The sequence below is a fragment of the Bubalus kerabau genome, chromosome 3, assembly GCF_029407905.1.
Source record: "Bubalus kerabau isolate K-KA32 ecotype Philippines breed swamp buffalo chromosome 3, PCC_UOA_SB_1v2, whole genome shotgun sequence".
NCBI classification, from domain to species: Eukaryota; Metazoa; Chordata; class Mammalia; order Artiodactyla; family Bovidae; genus Bubalus; species Bubalus kerabau.
In genome coordinates, this window is record NC_073626.1 from 36,196,551 (window position 1) to 36,217,786 (window position 21,236).

Genomic DNA, 21,236 nt, shown 5'->3' on the forward strand with positions numbered 1-21,236 from the left:
GTTCCTGATCAGGGAACTAGATTCCATATGCTGTAACTAAGAGTTTGTATGCTGCAACTAAGACCCGGCACAGCCAAATAAATAAACAAACAAATAAAAGAGATCTCAGGTTAGCAGAGTCCAGAAGGTGGGTGCTAAGCCACTGGGTGGCCTCATCTGCTCTACTAGTTTCAGATTAGAAATTCAAACACTCAAGAGAAAACAACTTGTTTTCTTCCCTCTCTCAGAGATAAGCATTAGCTGGGGCCTTGGCCAAGCTCTCAGTGCCCCCAAAGGAGGGTCTTGTGGGAGTGAAGGCTCAGATCCTGCAGTGGGTAGATCAGGAGACAGATGGTAGCTGGGGGCCGAAAGCCCCAGGAGACCCTGAGAAACCACCCCTGGAGTCCCTCGCAGTGCTGTTTCCGGTGGCCCCATCAGCGCACATCCACCTGTAGGATCTTGTCATGAAGAGGCGCCTGGCAGGGCCAAGCAGGGGCCACCAAGGGGCTTGGTTGTCCTTACTGGGAACTGCAGGGCAGACTAAACTCAGTTGGCCCCCATGCCCTTGATCCCCAGTCATGGTTTCCCCCATCTTGTCTCCTCTAGATGGGATCTATTATGGAGACAACCGGTTTGACACTGTGAGTGAGTCGGGAACCGCCACACTGAAAGCTCGGCCAAGAGTCCGGCCCCTGCTCACCTTTCTTCCGTTGGTGAGTACGTTCTGCCCTGAGGTCGGAGGGTCTGCTCTGGGCGGGCCACCTGGACTGCCACAGAGAAGGCAGCCCCACCTGCCCTGGTCCAAGTGGTCATCAGCCTCACCCTCTGTCCATCCTCTTCCTTCCTGATGCCAACTGAGGGCGGCTACTGGGAGGAGGCATGGCTCACGACAGGAAGGCTGAGATTAGGAGTGTCAGCTCCTTTGAGTCGAAACCTAAGGAGGGGTTATGGGGAAATTGGGTGCAGAAGCAATGGAGCGGTGGGTATCTCCAGCTCAATGGGATTCCTATTTTACACTCACCAGGGGCTGCCTGCTCCATGCCAGGCCTTGCATAGGATGCTGGGATTCAGAGATGATTGACCCAGGATTGCTCAAGGAACCCACTGCCCAGTATAGGGGATGAATCAGTAAGAGACTGTTAATACATAGACCAGAGCAGGAGCAGCCTACCGAGCCACAGGGATTGGTCAAGGAAGGCTTCTTGGAAGAGGTGACACCTGAACTGTCTCAAAGGTCAAATAGCAGTGACCCTTGGGAGAAGAGCACGTGGACTGCTTTATGTGTGGGTCTGAAACCGCCAGAAACCAAACACTCCCTTCTGGAGCCTGTGATTGGGCTTTTGTTCTCTGACAAGGGAAAGAGACTCAAAACAACCTCCCCGTGACTGGTTCTATTTACTGTGACGAGAGCTCTGGCTTTTCCAAGACAGCCTAGGCCTGTGCTGTCCAATAGAAATACAATGCAAGCCTCAGGTATAACTATTATTTCTAGTAGCAACATGAATAAGAAATAGGTAAAATTAGTCTAGAGATGATTATTTCAACATTTAACCAACGTAGAAGGTACGACTGAGATGTTTTACATTCTTTCACACTAAGTCATCAAAGTCTAGCGCGTCGCACTTCGAGCACACATCCTGCTTCTGAGCAGTGACATTTCAAGGGCTCAGTAGCCACTTGTGGTCAGTGGCTACTATATACAACAGCCCAGATTTAGACCTAAACAGCCAGCCTCATAAATTCTAGGTTCAGACCTGGGTCCCTGTTGGGACAGTGACACCGGGGTCACAGCATCTCATACTTCCATGAGGCTCTGTTCTGCCTCAACTCAAAAGGCACCAAATCGTGATCTGAGTTTTCAGGGGCCCGTTAGACCTCACAGCACCCGACACCTTGGTCCCCGCACCCACAAATTCTGCCCAGCACTGCCTGGCACAACCACCTCCCTCGCACCATCGTCAATTTTTTTCTGGTTGTTCAGTCTCGCCACAGACCTAAAATTCTAGATGGGAGAGACTGAATCTTACATTCTCCTTGCTGTGTCCCCAAGGCCTGTATGTGGAGGGCTCAGCATACAGACTGCTGGGCATACGGCTATAATTTATTTTCCGGTTACAAAAGCAATTCATGGACATCGCAGACAAATACAGAAAGTACAACACCACCAGTGAAAAGGTATAAAGCAAATGACTCCACTCCTCACTGTTTCCAGAGATGCATAAAACTGTTTCCAGGGTTACCGCACCCATATATGCAGATGAAAACAGTTTTGAGATTGTCTGTCACTAGAAGTGAATTTGATTCTCTCCCTTCATCTACCGCATACTCAGAATTACAGCAGTGGGCACCCAGGGCTGACACACCCGTGCCCATTGTGGTTGATAAAATATTGAAATAAATGGCTGTTGCCCCTTGAGTGGCTGTTGGTCTCTTAGCTCCTCTCTCAGGTCTACACCAGCAAGTAAAGCGTTAATGAGGCATAACTGAGTTTGTTCTGATTGGTTAGCATCCTGTATCCCTGCCTCTACCCACCCACCCACTTTGGACAACTTGATTAACAGCACAGGTCCATACCTTTCTGCCCTCCTCCCTTCTGGTTGGGGTCCTCTGGTTTGGATCTGATCTGGGCCAACCAGGGCCTGACTGGGAGCGCTGCACAGGGTTAGGGGCTGCTGGCTGGTACTGGCTTGGGAACAGTCCTTCAGGGCAAGCCTCAGACCCCGTCCCAGGAGATGGGGCTTCTCCCCAGCAAACTCACAGCCCCTCACTGGTGAGGACGAGGGAATGAACACGCCATGAATCCACAACTGAATGGGACCTCGTGGGGTCCACACCAGCCTCCCTAGACACTGGCAGGAACTGAACCCAGAAAGGGAAGGTCATTCCGTGCCTTCAATGCCAACTGTGCAGCTGGCGTGGTCCTAGCCAACAGCAGGGCCATGAGATCGTGACTGACTTGTGGGGGGCCCTTCCTGTGTGTCAGGCACCATCCCAAGTGCTTAGCATGTGTTAACTGAACTGATAGAGAAGCTGAAGCTCAGGATGGGGAAGTAACTTGGTCAAGGACAGGCAGCTCATAAGTGGCAGAGCTGGGGTTTGTAGCCAGGCTCCCGGGTCCAAGTTCTATTGGGCCATCCTACCTGCCCTTCCACCCACGACCTAGAAACTTTTCCTTCTTCCCTCCCAACATCAGCCTGCAGAACCACCTGCATCTCCTGTGTCCGCCTCTCTGCACTCCTGCCTGGCCTTTTGGGGATCACACACCCCTCTGAGACCATGCTGAGGCTGTGGGCCACATCCACACGATCTTGCTTACAATTCCAGCACAGGGATCTCAGGCCCCAGAAGCCCACCTATGATGCACCTCGAGATTAGGAGCCCTGAGGCTGACCGCTTGTGTCCCGGGGACTTGTTTTGCTCCTGACTCAGGTCCTAAGATACAAAGCAGCTCCAGCATCTGGGTTATGGGGAACCCATCTCCTCTGCCTTAGGCTCTGGACTGGGGCCTCTGCTTTCCCCTCGCCGGGGCAGAAGGCCGGGAGAATGAGAGGCAGGAGGACAGAACTGCAGGTTCACACGCAGACGTGCACACTCTGCCCCCAGCGCCGCCCCGAGCCAGGTTGGCTGGGGAGCTGGGCTGTGACACGGCCTCACAGCTGGGCCTCGCCCCTCCCTGTCCTGCCTTCCCACACTCAGGGGGCACCTCCCAGGCCTGACCCTGGGGCAGGGGAGCTGCCAGGCTGCAGTGCCCATGACAGGCCCATGCTCTTCCTTGAGTGCCAACCAGGCCAGGCCGTCTTCTGAGCACACAGTTGCTCTCATGACCCCTCATGAGCCCCCCGTGGGATGGTGTGAGAGGGGAGGGCAAGATGAGGAGGGGACGGGCATGGCTAGCGCTTCTGCTTCCTTCCTAAACCTTCCTTGCCTATTGAGGTGAAAGTTCAAAGGATGGAGAAATATTCTGGCCTACTCCATACTTTCCCAGGCAGCTGGCCGCCAAAGGCCAGTTACGAGAAGGACCCTGGGATGTCTCGGTGACTGGGCGGGCTCTGGATTGATCCTTGGGTGACCAGTCCCAGCTCTGCCTCTGGGCCACGAGGCCCTTCCTCTCCCGGGGCCTCTGGCTCCTCACCCATCAGCGGAGTTACATGGGATGGTCTGCTAAGGTCTCCTCAGCTGTGACTTTCTGTGTTCAAATAACTCACTAACAGAGGGGCAGGAAGTGGGGTCAGCTCTCTGGAGGCCCCCAGAGATGCCAGGCCCTCTGAAAAGGAGGCCCTCTAGCCACCAGGGCTTCCCCCACCCCACCCTGCCCCAATTTCCTGCTCTGAGAGCTCCAAGGAGCTGGATTAGCATGGCAAACTTCAAAACTGGGGGTGGGGGTGGGCATGGTCCTTGGTGAGCATTGGAATAAGAAAACTGAAGCCCAGGGAGGGGGGATGCATGCAACTCCCTCAGCTCCATGGAGGAAGAGACAGACCCCAAGCCCAGGTCTTTTCCCAATTCCCATCTACACCACCATGGATGGGCCTGTGCTAAATCTGGGAAGGGGCCTTTCTCCCCACTTCCTTCTCCCTCCAAGGGGAAGCTCGGCCCAGAACTCAAGCCACAGCCTGTCCCTAGCTTCTCAGAGCTGAGACGGTAGGACGGCTGGTGGTGGGAAGGGCAAACTTGTCTCTGGGGCTGCCTCTGGCCCCACCCCAGTCTGAACCCGACCATCTCCAGGGCAGTGCATATGAGGAATTGAAAAAGAAATGCCAATGAGGCAAATATGGGGAAACTGGCCAGACAGGTCCCCCGGGGTGCCTCAGGCAGTGAGAGCTCCCTGGGTCACCCCACCCTCTGAGTCAGGCAGGGCTGGCAGGGCCTGGGGAGATGTCAGGCTGGGCTCCGGGCAGGAAGCCTGACTGTTTGGAGGCCCACCCTCTATTCCTCAGCAGAGATGCAGCCCGAGTCAGCTGGATTTCTCCTTTCCACCCTTCCTCTCCATCCCCAGCCCCGGGAGCTGTCTTGGAAGCCAAGGCCCAGGCTCCCTTTGGGGTTGGCGCTCCTTTGGGTGAGCTGGGGAGGGCGGTCGGTCATGATTGGCTTTTGAGTGATTCTCTTGGCTGACGTTAGCTGTCAGGGCTCTTGGATAGGGGAGCTCTGGGTGTTCCTGTGGGAGTGGGTGTCGGAAGCCTGCAGCCAGTGAACAGATGGAGCACCCTTTCCCCGCCGAAGCCACTCTGCTGCTGCCTACCTGGCTCTTCTTCCACAGGGAGGGCCTCAGCCTGAACCCCCAAAGCCCAACATACACCCTCATCCCAACCACATATGACCACCCCTTGGCCACCCTATGGGACTTCCCAGGTGGTGCTAGTGGTAAAGAACTCGCCTGCCAACGCAGGAGACGTAAGAGACACAGGTTCTCTATCCCTGGGTCGGGAAGATCCCCTGCAGGAAGAAATAGCAACCCACTCCAGTATTCTCACCTGGAAAATCCTATGGACAAAAGAGCCTGGCAGGCTATAGTCCATAGGGTTGTAGAGTCGGACACGACTGAAGTGATTTAGCACACACACTTGGCCACCCTGTGGGTTCAGGGATGTGTGCCCCCTACTCAGGCTGCCTTCAGAAGGACTGATTGGGAAAGCATCTCTAGAAGTGACCTAAAGTGTGAAAGTGTTAGTTGCTTCAGTTGTGTCCAACTCCTTCTGACCCCGTGGACTGCAACCTGCTGGGCTCCTCTGTCCGTGGGGATTCTGTAGGCAAGAATACTGCAGTGGGTTGCCATTTTCTTCTGCAGGGGATCTTCCCAACCCAGGGATTGAAACTGGATCTCCTGCATTGCAGTTCTTTACCACTGAGGCACCAGAAGAGGCCTAAGGCCCATTTGAATGGAGGATTCTAGGGACCTTGGTGTCTGGAGCAAGGTCAGGAAGGGGGCGGGGTGGGCTCTTAGGGCTTGTCTCCTTGACCCCATGGACTCCTTGCCCTGTAGGGCAACAGAGCACAGCCCCCAGATGAGAGAGATCCTGGGGTGGCAGGTCGGTCCAGAGTAAGACAACATTGTTGGTGGAATTCTTTGTCCCCCAGAAAGGAGGCATGAGCTTCAGCAGAGGGCAGGGGCTGGGGCAAGGAAGTCCTGGAGCTCTTTTTATATTAAAAAAAAATTTTTTTCCTAAGGTTATTTTTTTTTACATGGACCATTTTTTTAAAAGTCTTTATTGAATTGTTACAGTATTGCTTCTGTTCTATTTTGGGGTTTTGACAAGGCATGTGGGGTCTTAGCTCCCCAACCGGGGATCAAACTCACACCCCCTGCACTAGAAGGTGAAGTCTTGACCACTGGACCACCAGGAAGGTCCTGGAGCTCTTGATTTTAAATGCTCACTGGGTCCCCCAAAGCCGGGAAACAACCGCCAGGGCTTCACCCAGCTGGGGACACTAGGTGCCGGGAGGGGTTTCCTTGTGGCCCTCGCTCCGGGGCCCATCCCCCTGCTCCCCAGCCTTCCGCAGTGTTCCCAACCATTCCCGGCTCTGACTCTGACTCAGGGTCACCTCCCTCACCCCCCGAGCTCTGCACCCCACACTGAGGTGCCCCAGCCAGGCTCCTGGAGGATCTGTGAGGAAGTTTGCATTCCATAGTGTGTCACTAAGGCTCTGAGCTGGCTCGCACTCAAGGTCAACTGTGTGTAGCCCGTTGGCCCAACCCTTGTGACCCACCCTTGGGGTTGGCCTGCGATCTGAGGAACCCCAGGTATGAGGATGTGTGTCCCGGCCCAGGGAGGGCAAGGAGACTGGGCTGGGGCCATCGGTGGGGTGAGGCTGTCCCCCAGATCCTTGGTGGTGCATCAGGGGGCTAGTGGTGGGCTCTGACTCCCTATAACTTTAAGGGGGAGACAACCTCAGTCCTCAAATAGTGAATGCTTTCCTCCCCTCCTCTTTTCTGCTTTCTTTCCTCCTTCTCTTTAACTCTGAAATATTTGTGGTCAAAAGGGCAGTAGGGGATTCCCGGTGACCTGGCCCTGACTTCGGGGAAGCACCCATCTATCTCTTCAAGCCCAACCAGACAGACACATCCCAGGAGTCCCTCCCAGAACAGAGTATCCATGGACTCGGGCCACTGCTCACCCACTGAGCCTTGTTAGGACCTGAGGGGTGGGGGCCCGAAGAGATGCCCCCTCCTTGAGTGCTTCTCTGCGGGATCTCTTTAGGTGTGGGGAGGCCTCTGATGTCACAGCAAACCCACAGAGGTGGGATCAACCCCATCTTACAGATGAGAAAACTGAACCTCAAAAGGCAAGAAGGGGGCACACTTCCTGACCACGGAGTGTGTGATTCTATCTTTGAGACAATGGAGTTAAATTAAGATTGCCAGAGTGGTCTGCTGCTGCTGTTGCTAAGTCGCTTCAGTCGTGTCCGACTCTGTGTGACCCCATGGACTGCAACCTACCAGGCTTCTCCGTCCATGGGATTCTCCAGGCAAGAACACTGGAATGGGTTGCCATTTCCCTCTCCAGTGCATGAAAGTGGAAAGTGAAAGTGAAGTCGCTCAGTCATGTCCGACTCTTAGCGACCCCATGGACTGCAGCCTACCAGGCTCCTCCATCCATGGGATTTTCCAGGCAATAGTACTGGACTGGGGTGCCATTGCCTTCTCCAGTGTGGTCTACCCACCTACAAAATCCATGCTTTTCTTCTTTTTTTAAGCATTCATTTATTTGGCTGCACTGGGTCTTAGGGACAGCACGCAGGATCTTCACTGCATCACGCAGGAACCTGTGTGGCAACACCTGGAGTTTCTAGTTGCGGTTCACAGGCTTAGTTGCTATGCAGCATGTAGGATCTTAGTTCCCCAACCAGAGATCGAGCCCACATCCCTCGAATGGCACAGTGGATTTTGACCCACTGGAGCACCAGGGAAGTAAGTCCCATGCTCTTCTTAATTACAAGAACTTAAAAAAACAAAAACAAAAAACTACGGATTGTGTGTGTGTGTATTTTTTAATTGTGAAGGAAACAGAAGTTCATTGTTCAGAACTGAAAATAGAGACAAGTATAAGGAAGGAAATATATATAAATATTCTCAGAATGGCACTTCCGTCCCTAGGCTCCCTGCCAGCTAATCATTGCTGGGTGACCTTTCAGTATACGAGGCTGTGATGGGGCTGCTTGACTGAGCTGAAGAGTGGGCAAGGTGATGGGGATCTTAGCTTCTGGGTGTTGTCCGGGTGTGGGTTCGGGAAGGGCTGAGGCCCAGCTTCAGGGGGAATGCTCCACCTGGACTCTGCCCCAGGCATTGAGCAAGGCTGCTGTTGCGGAGTGGGGGTGGCCTGGCTGAGGACTGAGGCGCCAAGGGGCTGCCCCAGCAGAGGGGCTCAGATGCTCATTTGCATGTTTTTGGTCATTTCCCTTGCCTACCGGGTGGCCACACCCCGTCCCTCGATGTGGGGCCGTTGTCCCCAAGGGCCAGACACGTCTCCCTCCTGAGTCTGCTTGAGGGGTACGCCAGCCCCTGCAGGCAGCCCCCTGGGGCGTGGGGTCTGTGATTTTCCCAGGGCAAGCGTGCTGAGGGTGGGGCAGCCCTCGGCTGACTGCGGCGGTCACAGGCCCACATCGGAGCCAGCGGTGACCTCAGGCCCAGTCCTGCCCGCTTGGCCTCGCCCTGTGACTCCTGGAAAAGCAGCTTCACAGACTCCTCCCTCCCCCCTCCTCCCCTTTCCTCCTTCCCTGCCCCCACTTGTTCCGCCGCCCCCCTCGCCCCAAGAACTCTCCCGAGACAAGGGCGGAGGTCCATCTCAACACCTGGTCATGGAAGGGTGGCCTCCGGTGTTCAGGCCGCTGCCCACATGGCACAGGTGAGCTGAGCACAGGTGGGACTTATGGGCCAGGACTCACAGAACGCCAGGCTGGAGATGATCCTAAAGAGCGTTCACAGGAGGAAGGGAAGGAGGCCCTTTGTTCCCAGTTAATTGGTGGTGGGTCTGGCACCAGAACACAGACTTTACACCTCCCTGTCCTGTGTTCCTGCCACCTCTCATTCATTCATCCAGGAGTTTCTTCACTCATCCAACTCTCACTGAATTGCCCTATCTGTGCCAGGTGGGGCAAAAAGAATCAGCCGTCCCCCTACCCACAGACAGGCTGGGCTGGGCCGGCAGAGACCAGGGCCACCTGCAACAGGCCTCGTTTATGTTGGAGGAGAAGGCAATGGCACCCCACTCCAGTACTCTTGCCTGGAAAATCCCATGGGCGAAGGAGCCTGGTAGGGTGCAGTCCATGGGGTCGCTAAGAGGCGGACACAACTGAGCGACTTCACTTTCACTTTTCACTTTCATGCATTGGAGAAGGAAATGCAAACCCACTCCAGTGTTCTTGCCTGGAGAATCCCAGGGACGGGGGAGCCTGGTGGGCTGCTGTCTATGGGGTTGCACAGAGTCGGACACGACTGACGCGACTTAGCAGCAGCAGCATGCTGGAGGAAAAGTGTGAGTGTGAATAGTGGCAAAGAGGGCAGGCTCCGAGTTCCAGTATCGACGCTGCTGTTTATTAGCTCTATGACCTTGGGCGATGTACTCAGCCTCTCTGTGCCTCTGTTTCATCTTCTATACAATAAAAACAACAACCTACCTCTTAGGGTTACTACGACGATTAACTAGGTTGCTACATGTGAAGTACTCAGAACAGTGCCTAGCACATAGTAGGCACCTAATAAATGTCAGGTATCAGAATGCACACACAGGGTGAGGAACACACTGAGAAGAGAAATGAACTCGGGCTAAGGTTGCCAAGGAGGACTTCGTGGAGGAGGGGTATTTAATCTAGGGTTTAAAGGATAGGTAGGAGTTAGCTGGACAAAGAAGGCCATCTAAGAATAAGAACCAAAGTTAAAGGAGATAATTAATAAGGATCTACTGTACAGCACAGGGAACTCTTCTCAATACTCTGTAATGACCCATATGGGAATAGAGTTTTAAAAAGTGGATATAGCTATATGCATAACTGATTGATTTTATTGTACAGCAGAAACAAACACATTTTAAATCTACTATACTCTAATAAAAAAAAAAGAGCAAAGCAAGATTTGGGAGGTCTGAGAGTATGTGGGAGTGAATCGCAAGCAGCTGCAGTGATTCTGCACGGTGGGGGAGGGAAGTAGAGCCAAATCATTTAGGGGCTTTTCAAGCTATAGATTCACCCCCAGAACCTCCAAATACTCCCTCCAAGGAGTGGTCTCTCTGCCGTACTGAAGATCCCTGCTGCAGGGAGCCCATTTGCTCTTGAGTGAGGCAGGTCTCCAGGGACACTGGTGGAAAAACACGAGAACCACTAACTGGAGCCCAGAATTTGTGAGTGGGTGGGAGAATGTGGTGGGAGCTGTGGACAGGACAGCTTATGAAAAGTCTAGAACGCCATGGGAAGGCATTTGGGTGTCATCTTCCGGACCGACAGAAGGACACTGAACAGGGAAGGGACCTGCTCTGGGATGCATTTTATTTCTTTCTTTATTTTTTAAAAAATATTTATTTATTTTTCGTTGCATTGGGTCTTAGTTGTGACTCCCGGGCTTCTCTCTAGTTAAGACATGGGAGCTCAGCAGTTGTGGCCCATGGGCTTAGTTGCTCCGAATCAGGTGGGATCTTAGTTCCCCAGCCAGGGACTGAATCTGTGTCCCCTGCATTGGGAGGCAGAGTCTTAACCACTGGACCACCAGGGAATTCCCTGAGATGCATTTTAGAAAGAACATCCTGGCATCAGGCTTAAAGAATGGGGTGAGGCAGAAGCCAGGGAGATGATAGCAGTAGTCTGTCTGTCTGTCTAGGTAACAGACAGTGAGGACTGAAGGAGGGCCAAGCTTTCGGGGTAGCAGGAAGGGAGGGACACAGGATGTGCCTGGCAGAGCCAGGTGAAAAGCTGGGGGTGTAGGTGACTAGTAGATGCTTGGAAAGACAGTGATACCTAATTAACTGTGAGTTCTTAGGCAAGTCACCTAACCTCTCTGCCTCAGTTTGCTCATCTGTAAAGGGGAGGTGTAATAACACCGATCGCATCTCATGTTGTGAAAAGCAAATGAATTAAGAGATGGAAGACAGAGCACGTGGTACAGATGGATGTGAGAGTTGGACTGTGAAGAAGGCTGAGCGCCGAAGAATTGATGCTTTTGAACTGTGGTGTTGGAGAAGACTCTTGAGAGTCCCTTGGACTGCAAGGAGATCCAACCAGTCCATTCTGAAGGAGATCAGCCCTGGGATTTCTTTGGAAGGAATGATGCTAAAGCTGAAACTCCAGTCCTTTGGCCGCCTCATGCGAAGAGTTGACTCATTGGAAAAGACTCTGATGCTGGGAGGGATTGGGGGCAGGAGGAGAAGGGGACGACAGAGGATGAGATGGCTGGATGGCATCACTGACTCGATGGACGTGAGTCTGAGTGAACTCCAGGAGTTGGTGATGGACAGGGAGGCCTGGTGTACTGCGATTCATGGGGTCGCAAAGAGTCCAACTGAACTGAACTGAACTGAACTGAGCAGCTGTTATGGTTATGGTTAGGGTCGGGAATATTAGAAACGAGAGAAAGAAGTGAGATGCTGATGTCTGTCCAGTGGATGGGTAAGCTGTAAGTCTCCCTCAAGACTTTCTCTCTTGGTGTTCTTGTTCTTTTGTTTGCGGGAGTGTGTGCCAAGTCGCTTCAGTCGTGTCCGACTCTTTGCGACCCTATGGACTGTAGCCCATCAGGTTCTTCTGTCCCTGAGGTTCTTCAGGTGAGAATACTGGAGTGGTTTGCTGTGCCCTCCTCCAGGGGATCTTCCTGACCCAGGGACTGCACTCTCGTGTCTTAAGTCTCTTGCATTGGCAGGCAGGTTCTTTACCACTAGCGCCACCTGGGAAGCCCTTGGTCTTTTGTTTGCTATGTTTTAACTTTTTAAATTGTTAAGATACATAACATACAATTTACCATTTTAACCATTTTTAAATGGACCATTCAAGGGTATTAAGTAACTCTTTCTTTTTAACCAACCCTAATGTGCAGAGCAATTGCAGGAATAGTACAAAGGACTCCCTAGCACCGCCACCTAGATTCACCACATTGTGCTCCATTTGCTTAATTTGCTCTCTCTCTCTTGTTATTTACACATTGTTTCTTCCCAAATGTTAAAGAGTAATTTGAGACATCGGATCCCTTTATTCCTACTTACCTATTCATAACATTGTAAATCAACTATAATGCAATTAGTAAAAAACCAAAACCTTCCTCTTCAAAAAAAAAAAAATCTTACATACCATGTGTGTGCTATGTAAGCACAAACATTCTCTGCACAACTAGCAAATTCAGGAATTTAATATTGATACGATACTATTACCTGATATACCTTTTACATTCAATCATCGCTGATTGTCCATTAAGACCCTTTTACAGCACACCCTTCCCCTATCGCAGGATCACACATCGCATTGAGATGTACCTCCAGCCCCTCTTCCAAAGGAGGCTTCACCTCAGTCCTCTGAGGCTAAGGGAGGCAGGTGAGGAAGTTCACTCCCCGTGGAGATGGATGCTGTTCACACCTGTGCATTTGCACACTGAACTCTGTCACCACCCAAGCCAGGGCACTGGATGCCAGCTCCCTGGGTCCCCGTGTTGAAAGGGGAGTGACGTACCTTCCAGGTCTGTTTTACTAGCACTTGCATTAAAATAAGTTTGTATTTGCCTTCCTCAGTCCACACTGGTGGAAGGGACAGCTAGCCCAGGCAGGTGTGAGGAGAAGAAGCAGGGCCAGCTGGGGCTTGGGGCTGCGTTCATTTCAGTATTGGGGGCTCCTAAGATCATGGCATCTGGTCCCATCACTTCATGGGAAATAGATGGGGAAACAGTGGAAACAGTATCAAACTTTATTTTTTGGGGCTCCAAAATCACTGCAGATGGTGATTGCAGCCATGAAATTAAAAGACGCTTACTCCTTGGAAGGAAAGTTACGACCAATCTAGATAGCATATTAAAAAACAGAGACATTACTTTGCCAACAAAGGTCCGTCTAGTCAAGGCTATGGTTTTTCCAGTAGTCATGTATGGATGTGAGAGTTGGACTGTGAAGAAAGCTGAGTGCCAAAGAATTGATGCTTTTGAACTGTGGTGTTGGAGAAGACTCTTGAGAGTCCCTTGAACTGCAAGGAGATCCAACCAGTCCATCCTAAAGGAGATCAGTCCCAGGTGTTCATTAGAAGGACTGATGCTGAAGCTGAAACTCCAATACTTTGGCCACCTGATGCAAAGAGTTGACTCATTGGAAAAGACCCTGATGCTGGGAGGGATTGGGGGCAGAAGGAGAAGGGGATGACAGAGGATGAGATGGCTGGATGGCATCACCGACTCAATGGACATGGGCTTGGGTGAACTCTGGGAGTTGGTGATGGACAGGGAGGCCTGGCGTGCTGCAATTCATGGGGTTGCAAAGAGTTGGACACGACTGAGCAACTGAACTGAACTGAAGGAGTGAGGCTGGACTTTGGGACCTACCCCAAGGGTAACAGAGTACCACAGCACCTCAAGCACTCTGGGGATGTGATAGGTGTGTTCTGGACTCTGTGTGTGTATGTGTGTGCGCGTTCCAAGGCTGCTCGGGAGACAGACTTCCATCCTGTGGTCTTTGGGATCTAATTCGTTTTCAGAGTTAAGATCAAAGGTGGGGTGGACAGTATTACCTCCAGCCCATAAAGTCCGTCTGTGTTCCTAATTCACACATAATTATAGGGTGACCCAGAAGGTGCTTCTGGGATTCCAGGCAGCTTGCTTTGATTGTTCACAGTATTTTCACCTTTGTGGGGAGAAGATTTAGAACACAGATTCCAGGGTTAGGAGCATTATCTCCTGTGGTCGTCATAATCGCCCCACAAAGCAGGAAATACATCCATTTTATACATGAAGAAAATGAGTCTCTGATTTGTAGAAAAGGGAAGTTAGGAGGCCTAGGTTTGCACCCTGTCTCTTAAGGGATTTGAGATAACAGAGTGCTGGCACACAGTAGGTGCATAAATGATAGATGAACATCATAGTTGCTACGGCTCATCCAAGCTCACACTACTGGCAACGTCACACACGCACAGGCGAAATCCAGAGCACGACTGGAATCCGAAAACTCTTGATGAAAAGTCCCCCCCCCAAAAAAAAAAAAGAAAAGTCCCTAGGTCTTTCTACTTTCTAATTATGTGCAAAAGAGTAATGAGAGCTCAACCCTGGCTTTTAAAGGCCTGGCCTCCATCTCATCAAAATCAGATTATACATACTCCATGAGGGTTATTAGCCAGTCACTCGTGGGTATACCGCAAAGAGTTGGACAGGACTTAGCGACTGAACAGCTAGACAGTCTTGTGTACTGCCTCTCGTGCAGTATGTTCCGCATCTCAGAATGCAGGGTTGAGAGAGGCTGAGAACAAGTATGTGGCCATTTGACTCAAACAGAGGCAGAAAAAAAGTAGATGGTGGAGCAAGGCCGTTCCAGTTCTTCAGAATTCTTTAAGAATAAAATGAGTTGTTTGCTGCCCTCATATAACCAGAGAGTAATTCTGAGACTGCCCTTGGTACCCCGAGGTCTTGTGGATGTTTGTGAAACATCTGCCTGGAATCCCCCTTCGTATATATTAAACCATTAAGTCTAGAGGGTTGGTGCCATCAGCCCATCAGTGAGCAATAGCTTGGCTTACTATGTGTCCATGTTTGGGGGATTCATGTAAGACATGTCCCTGGGCTCCAAGGAACAACCAGATCTCATTGGAGGAACTGGGGGAATATCTAGAGCGCGAACAGGAGTCCTCCCTTGTGGGACTTGGCTGCGGGTTGCTCTGAACAGCAGTCGGTCAGTATGGCCTGGTGCAGACAAGGGATGGCTCTGTAGGAATAACAAGAGCTAACGTTTGTTGGAGAAGGCAATGGCAACCCGCTCCAGTACTCTTGCCTGGAAAATCCCACGGACGGAGGAGCCTGGTAGGCTGCAGTCCATGGGGTCGCTCAGAGTCGGACACGACTGAGCGACTTCACTTTCACTTTTCACTTTCATGCATTGGAGAAGGAAATGCAAACCCACTCCAGTGTTCTTGCCTGGAGAATCCCAGGGACGGGGAGCCTGGTGGGCTGCCGTCTATGGGGTCGCACAGAGTCAGATACGACTGAAGTGACTTAGCAGCAGCAGCAGCAGCAACGTTTGTTGGGTTTCACTGCATGCCAGGAGCAAGTGCTTTTTGTGTATTGCATCACTTAATCCTCACAACTTCCCTAGAATAGGTAAATTCTATTTTTCTTTTGTGACCATGCTGTGTGGCATGTGAGAACCTAGTTCCCCAACCAGGGATCGAACCTGTGCCCGCTGCCACTGGGAGTGTGGAGTCTTAACCACTTCCCTGGACTGCCAGGGAAGTCCCAGTAAATTTTATTTTTAAATCAGTTTCATAGTCAAGGAAACTGAGGCACAGAGAACCTAAGTCATTGGCTGAGTCATATAGCCAGTGGAAGGCAGAGCTAGAATTCAAATTCAAGCAGTCTGGCTCCAGAATTTTCTCATTCCCTCTACCGTCTTTCTCGAGGGGCTCTGTGAATCCTTTTAGGATTAGAGACTTGGACTTTAGTGAAGCAAAATGCTCAGGGGTGGGAGCTCCACAGACCTGGGCTTAGCACCACTGGTCGTGAGAGTGTAAACAACTTGTCAGACTTCTAAACCTCTGCGTTCTCTGGCTCATGGGGACAACGTCTTCATTGCAGGGTGGTGTGATGGTGAGCATGTGTTTACAGCACAGAGCAAGGGGTGTTACTGTTAGAAATGGATGGTGGGAAGAGGGGCACAGCCTGACCAACACCCAGTATCAGGGATGAACATGAACCAGAGGGGTGGGTTGGAAGGATCCTAGAGAGGGAGCTGGTTCAGTTAGATTGTTGGATTTGCTGTAACAGGTGAATGGAAATTAACACTAGCTTGAAGGATACCGCCAGGGTGTTGAGGACCTTGAAGGCTACCACAAAACGCCCCACAGCTCCTCCAAAGGACAGGTGTGTGGACTTTGTTGACATATGGAAATGTGTGTTTGGAGGGAAAAAAAAAATAGAATGCAAAATAGTATGTACAGACCAACAGCTGTGTAAACGCGTTATGGTCTGCAAGCCTAGAGATCTGAAAGGTATCCACAGTGTTGTCAATACTCCAGGTCACCGGTCTTTTCTTATTTACTTTTCTGTAACTACCTAATGAAAACTAAGCGTGAACGGGAGGCCAGGCCAAGGGGGGTTGGCTTTTGATCTTGTGGACATCCCTGGGGAGTCATGAACAGTTTTGTTTTGTTTTTATCTGTTTCAATTGAGATTTATATACAGTTGACTCATTATTTGCAGATTCGGTATCTGTAATTCGCCTACTCGCTAAAATTTATTTGTAACCCCCCAAATCAGTATTCAAGACACTTTGGCTCGAGCGGAGCAGTGAAAAGTTTGCCACCTGCTGCACAGGGAACCAGCTGAGGTCGAACAGGACATTTCGCTTCCTTGTTTCAGTCCTGGTACTGTAAATAAGCGTCCTTTTCTGTTTAGTGCCGTGCTTTTCATATTTCTTTGCTTTTTGTTGGTGATTTTGCTATTTAAAAATAGCCCTTAAGGACTTCCCTGGTAGTCCAATGGTTAAGACTCTGTGTCTCCAATGCAGAGGGGCATGGGTTAGATCCCTGGTCGGGCAACTAAGATCCCACATGTTGTGTGGAATGGCTAGAAAAACATTTTTAATTTTAAAAATTAAATAAAATGCCCCCTAAGCACAGGGCTGATGTGCTGTCTAATATCCCTACGTGCAAGGAAGCTACGAGGTGCCTTACAGAGAAAATACGCGTGTTAGGTAAGCTTCGAAGGCGTGAGTTATGGTGCTGCTGGCCATGAGTTCAATATCAGGGAGTTAACACCAGACATTAAATAAGGTATCTTTAAAAAGAAACATGCATAAAGACAAAGTTGTATATTGATCAGCTGATGAAAGTGACTTCACCAAGATTTACAGAATCTTTACCCTGTATTTCCCTCAAGGCATGGGTCCAGTTTTTACTAATTCACTGCAGCAATTTCACAGACCCTAACTACCACAAATAACAAGACTTGACTATATCACAGAATTCACCCTTTTAACTGAGCCCATATTTCAATATACTCACAAGGTTATCCCTGTGGATTTTCCAGCAATTATAACAGCCTCACGGAGCAGCAAGTTAAGAACTTTCTGTCTTTCCCTGTCCCCTGATGGTTCTGCTGTCTTTCAGGATGCCCAGGAGAACCATGGACTGGCTGTACCCACGCCCTGTGTGCCAGACAGCTTTGCAGACAAACAAGTGACAGGTAAGAGGACCCCAGGCTTGAGACTTGTCCATCTTTCTAATTTCCTCCTTAAGCCCAAGCATCTGGACCTCCCTCTCCAGCTGGTGATAAAGCTGGAGTCCCCAGGCCTCTTGGCTGCTAGCTGCTGTGGGTGGGAGATGAGGAGAGCCAGGGCTAAGACCCAGGGGAGGAAGGATGGTTAGGGACATGGCCAGAGCAGGAACAAGGGCAGCGTCAGTGATAGAAAGAACCCTGGAGTCAGGCAGTCCTGGCTTTGAATCCCAGCTCCCCCATGTTAGCCTCGCTCCCTGGGGCAAGTCACTTAACCCCTTGCCCCTCCTTATCTCCGGGCAAGACAATTCCAGTTCTGGAAGCGCAAACAAAGTACTGGATAGGAAGTGAGTCACTTCTTGTCATATCTCTGCTCAAAACCCACCAGCGACTTCCCTTGTCACCTAATGGAAGGGTTCTTGCCAGGATGGCCAGAATCTGGCCCCACCTGGCTTAATCTGCTGGCTTTCTTGTCTCATCCCACTCTCCTTGCTGCTCCTTCAATATCCAGGCTCGTTTGCAGCCTCGGGCCGTTGCACTTCCTGCTGTCCAGTCTGTTCTTCCCTTGCACTCGTGCACAGCTCGCTCGCTCTCTCTCATTCCGTCTTTGCTCCAATGTCACCTTCTCACCCAGGTCTTCCCGGACCTTGCTATTCACATTGCACCCCCGGCACCCCTCCTGGGTTTCCCCTCCGTATCACTCTTCACCTCAATGTGCTGGAAATTTACTAATATATTCACTGTCTATTTCATTGTCCCGTTAAAACACAAGCTGCCAGAGGGCCAGTATTTTGACTATTTTTTGGTTTGTCTTTTCTGCTGTGTCCTAGCTCTTAACACTTGGGTGCTCAATGGATGTTGTCTGGTCTTTATTTTGAAGTCAGGAAACTGAGAGGAGCCCTTCAGAGCTGCACATTTCTGGGTTTGTTTCATTCTGTGCCAGAAATTGAGAGGTGGGGGAGGCAAAGATATGTGCCCCTCAGAGAGGAGTAACCAGGGCATCCTGGTGGTCTGCAGACACTAGGGAGGGGGCAGGGACTGGGGCCGGGGGATAGGGATTTGAGCCTCTGGGGCCAGGGTAGAGGACTCAGTATCTCTCTAGTGCCTGAATCATCCAAGTCAATTCATTTCTACACACCCCATCCATCCGGCAGTCCAGAGTCCATTCCAGTTCTCTGTGAGGTTCTCTGGGTTCTTGGTAGATTCAGGATCTTTAGAAAGCAGGAGTTGCTCATGCAGATTTCTTCCTCCCAAACTTTCACCCAAACTTCCTCACTGAGGTGTCCAGGCCCCTACTTCCATCCATGACTTCCTATCTTTCCCAGCTTCCCCGTCTTATGCAGAATGAAAAGTTAAGCACAGGTGGTAGTAGCCAAAGTGATTACCATTCTCTGGACCTAGCACCTGATACAGAGAAGGCAATGGCACCCCACTCCAGTACTCTTGCCTGGGAAATCCCATGGACGGAGGGGCCTGGTAGGCTGCAGTCCGCGGGGTCGCTAAGAATCGGACACGACTGAGCGACTTCACTTTCACTTTCATGCATTGGAGAAGGAAATGGCAACCCACTCCAGTGTTCTTGCCTGGAGAATCCCAGGGACGGGGGAGCCTGGCAGGCTGCCGTCTGTGGGGTTGCACAGAGTCGGACACAACTGAAGCAACTCAGCAGTAGCAGCAGCAGCACCTGATAAGCTCTTTCCATGCTTTTACATAAATTCTCTTAATGCTCACAACAGCTTTATGAGGCAATTGCTGACGTTAGTCCCATTTTACAGATAATGAAACTGAGGCTCAGCAAGTTTAACCAGTGTGTCCAAGGTCACACATTTAGTAAGTGGAGAGCCTGGATTTGAACCTGGCGTTTCTGGCTTTGTACCAGCTGAGGCACCTATAAGAAACACCCGGTGCACTCCAAGGGGCTAACTGAAGAGAAAAGGGATTATATAGGACTGTGAGCAGGGCAGAGAAGCGTGAAACCTGAGCCTCGGAAGCCAATGGAGAAAATTCAGCACAGGCTCCAGAGGCTGTGCCAGGGACAGGCAGGGGCAGGGGTCCCTCCCTGGAAAGCAGAGGGTCCCTCCCAGGAGAGGTCAGGAGACTGGAGACATGGCTGCTTCTCGCTTGGTATTCACGAAACTGGCCAGCTGCTGTCTCAGGAGGTCAGCAAGCCCGCGCTGCCCACTCACCCTCCTCACCTCTGCCTCTCCCTCCTTTCAGGCACCAGCACGCTCGTCAATGGCAACCTCCGACTATACAGCTCTGTGGGGGACCTAAGGCCTGGGCACTATGGCCAGGACTTACTCATCCCCCCACCTCCCCCGGGCCCCGCGCCGGCGCCACCCCTAGGCGCTCTGCAGCCTCCAGAGTTCTCACCGCCACCTCCACCCTCCACAGCTCCCCCACCTCCTCCCCTGCTGGAATCACCACCCCCACCCCCACCCAGCACGGCCCCAGCTCTGCCCCCAGGAATGGGGGCCCTTCCCCCGCCACCCACCGTTTCCTCCCCATCCATACCCACGCCTCCTGACTTCATTCCGCCCGCCCCACCCCAGGCCGTTCAAGCCCCACCTCTACCCCTCTTGCCAGCCCTGACACCCCCAGCCTCAGGGACTCCTCATACCATGGGGACACGCCTCTTCCCCGCTGGGGGTGTCACCAAGTGGAAATCGGAAGTGGCGCTGAATGGCAGGCAGCCAGAGGCCCCCAGAAGCAGCCCCCCCAGGAGCCCTGCTGAGCCCACGGAGGCCCTCCCAGGTCCGGAGTCCCACCTCACCTTCCCCCGGTCATTCAAGGTGCCTCCCCCAACCCCAGTCAGGACTTCGTCCATCTCTATTCCAGAGGCACAGGGGACTCCTCCTGAGGACGAAGAGTCCACCAAGAAGGGCCCCATTCGACCCTCACTGCCTCCCAGCTTCCATATCCGCTCTGCGTGCCAGGCCTACCCCGACAAGGCTGCTGAGCTAGCGCTCCCCAAGGAGCCCGGTGCTGTGGCACCGGCCGGTCCGAGGCTGGGCCAGCCTCAGGTCCAGAGCAGTGAACAAGCCGAGACACCACCTCCAGCCCCTCCCCTGCCCCCTCCTGCACCCCCACTCCCTCCGCCAGCACCCCCGCTGCCCCCAGCCGCCCCTCCTCTGCCACTTGCCGAGAAGGCAGCCCCTGCACCTGCTGGCTTGATGAAAAGACCCAAGTCTGGCTCTCCTGCTCCCAAACCCAAACCTGAACCCCCCAGCCCGGAGGAGACAGCCTCTTCGGAGCCCATGGACTGGCGGGACCCCAGCCAGATGGCAAAGCTGCGGGACCAGCTGTCAGCCTATCTTTGCGGCTCCAGGAGAGAGGACCGGCTCGCCAGTCACAGACCAGGTCCAACAGCAGCCTCTCAGGAAAGAGAGGACCACAAGCATCCCAGCTTGCCTGTGAAAGAGGCGCCCCCAAGTCTGCTACAGAAGGAGGTTCCCCCAAGCCCTCCAGAGAAGGAGGCCCCCTCAAGTGTTCCTGAGGAGAGTCCCTGCAGCCGGCCAAAGAAGGCTGCCACCAGCCTGACCCTCCCTCCTGTGGACTACCTCCCCCAAGACGCGCCAACTCCTAGCGTCTGGGAGATCCGGAAGAAGCTGGAGGCCCAGCTTTCCTCATTAGCTGAGAAGGAGGCCAGGCCCAGCAGAGGGTCTCTGCCTCCCAAACCTCAGCCAGAAGGGGGAAGAATCTTTGAAAACAGAGATGATAACAGCAAATTCCCCAAGCCTGTGGCCAAGAATCTGCCACCTCTATCCACCACCCCTCTGCCAAACACACCACTCCAGTCCAAGGTCACAACTGGACCAGCCACCTCACGCAAGGCCACACCTGAACCAGCTACACCACCCAAGGCCACGCCCAGGCCAGCCACACCATCCAA

At 52.2% G+C, this 21,236-nt stretch overlaps 1 protein-coding gene across 1 annotated transcript in view; it reads left to right on the forward strand.

Annotated features, from left to right (window-relative positions):
* C3H6orf132 (chromosome 3 C6orf132 homolog) overlaps window positions 1-21,236 on the forward strand; it is a 33,878-nt gene that overhangs the window by 10,266 nt on the left and 2,376 nt on the right. Inside the window, exons 2-4 of the mRNA XM_055574682.1 lie at window positions 586-692; window positions 17,239-17,314; window positions 19,562-21,147. Of these exons, the coding sequence (XP_055430657.1) occupies window positions 586-692; window positions 17,239-17,314; window positions 19,562-21,147 (1,769 nt within the window). The remainder of the gene's footprint in view (window positions 1-585; window positions 693-17,238; window positions 17,315-19,561; window positions 21,148-21,236) is intronic.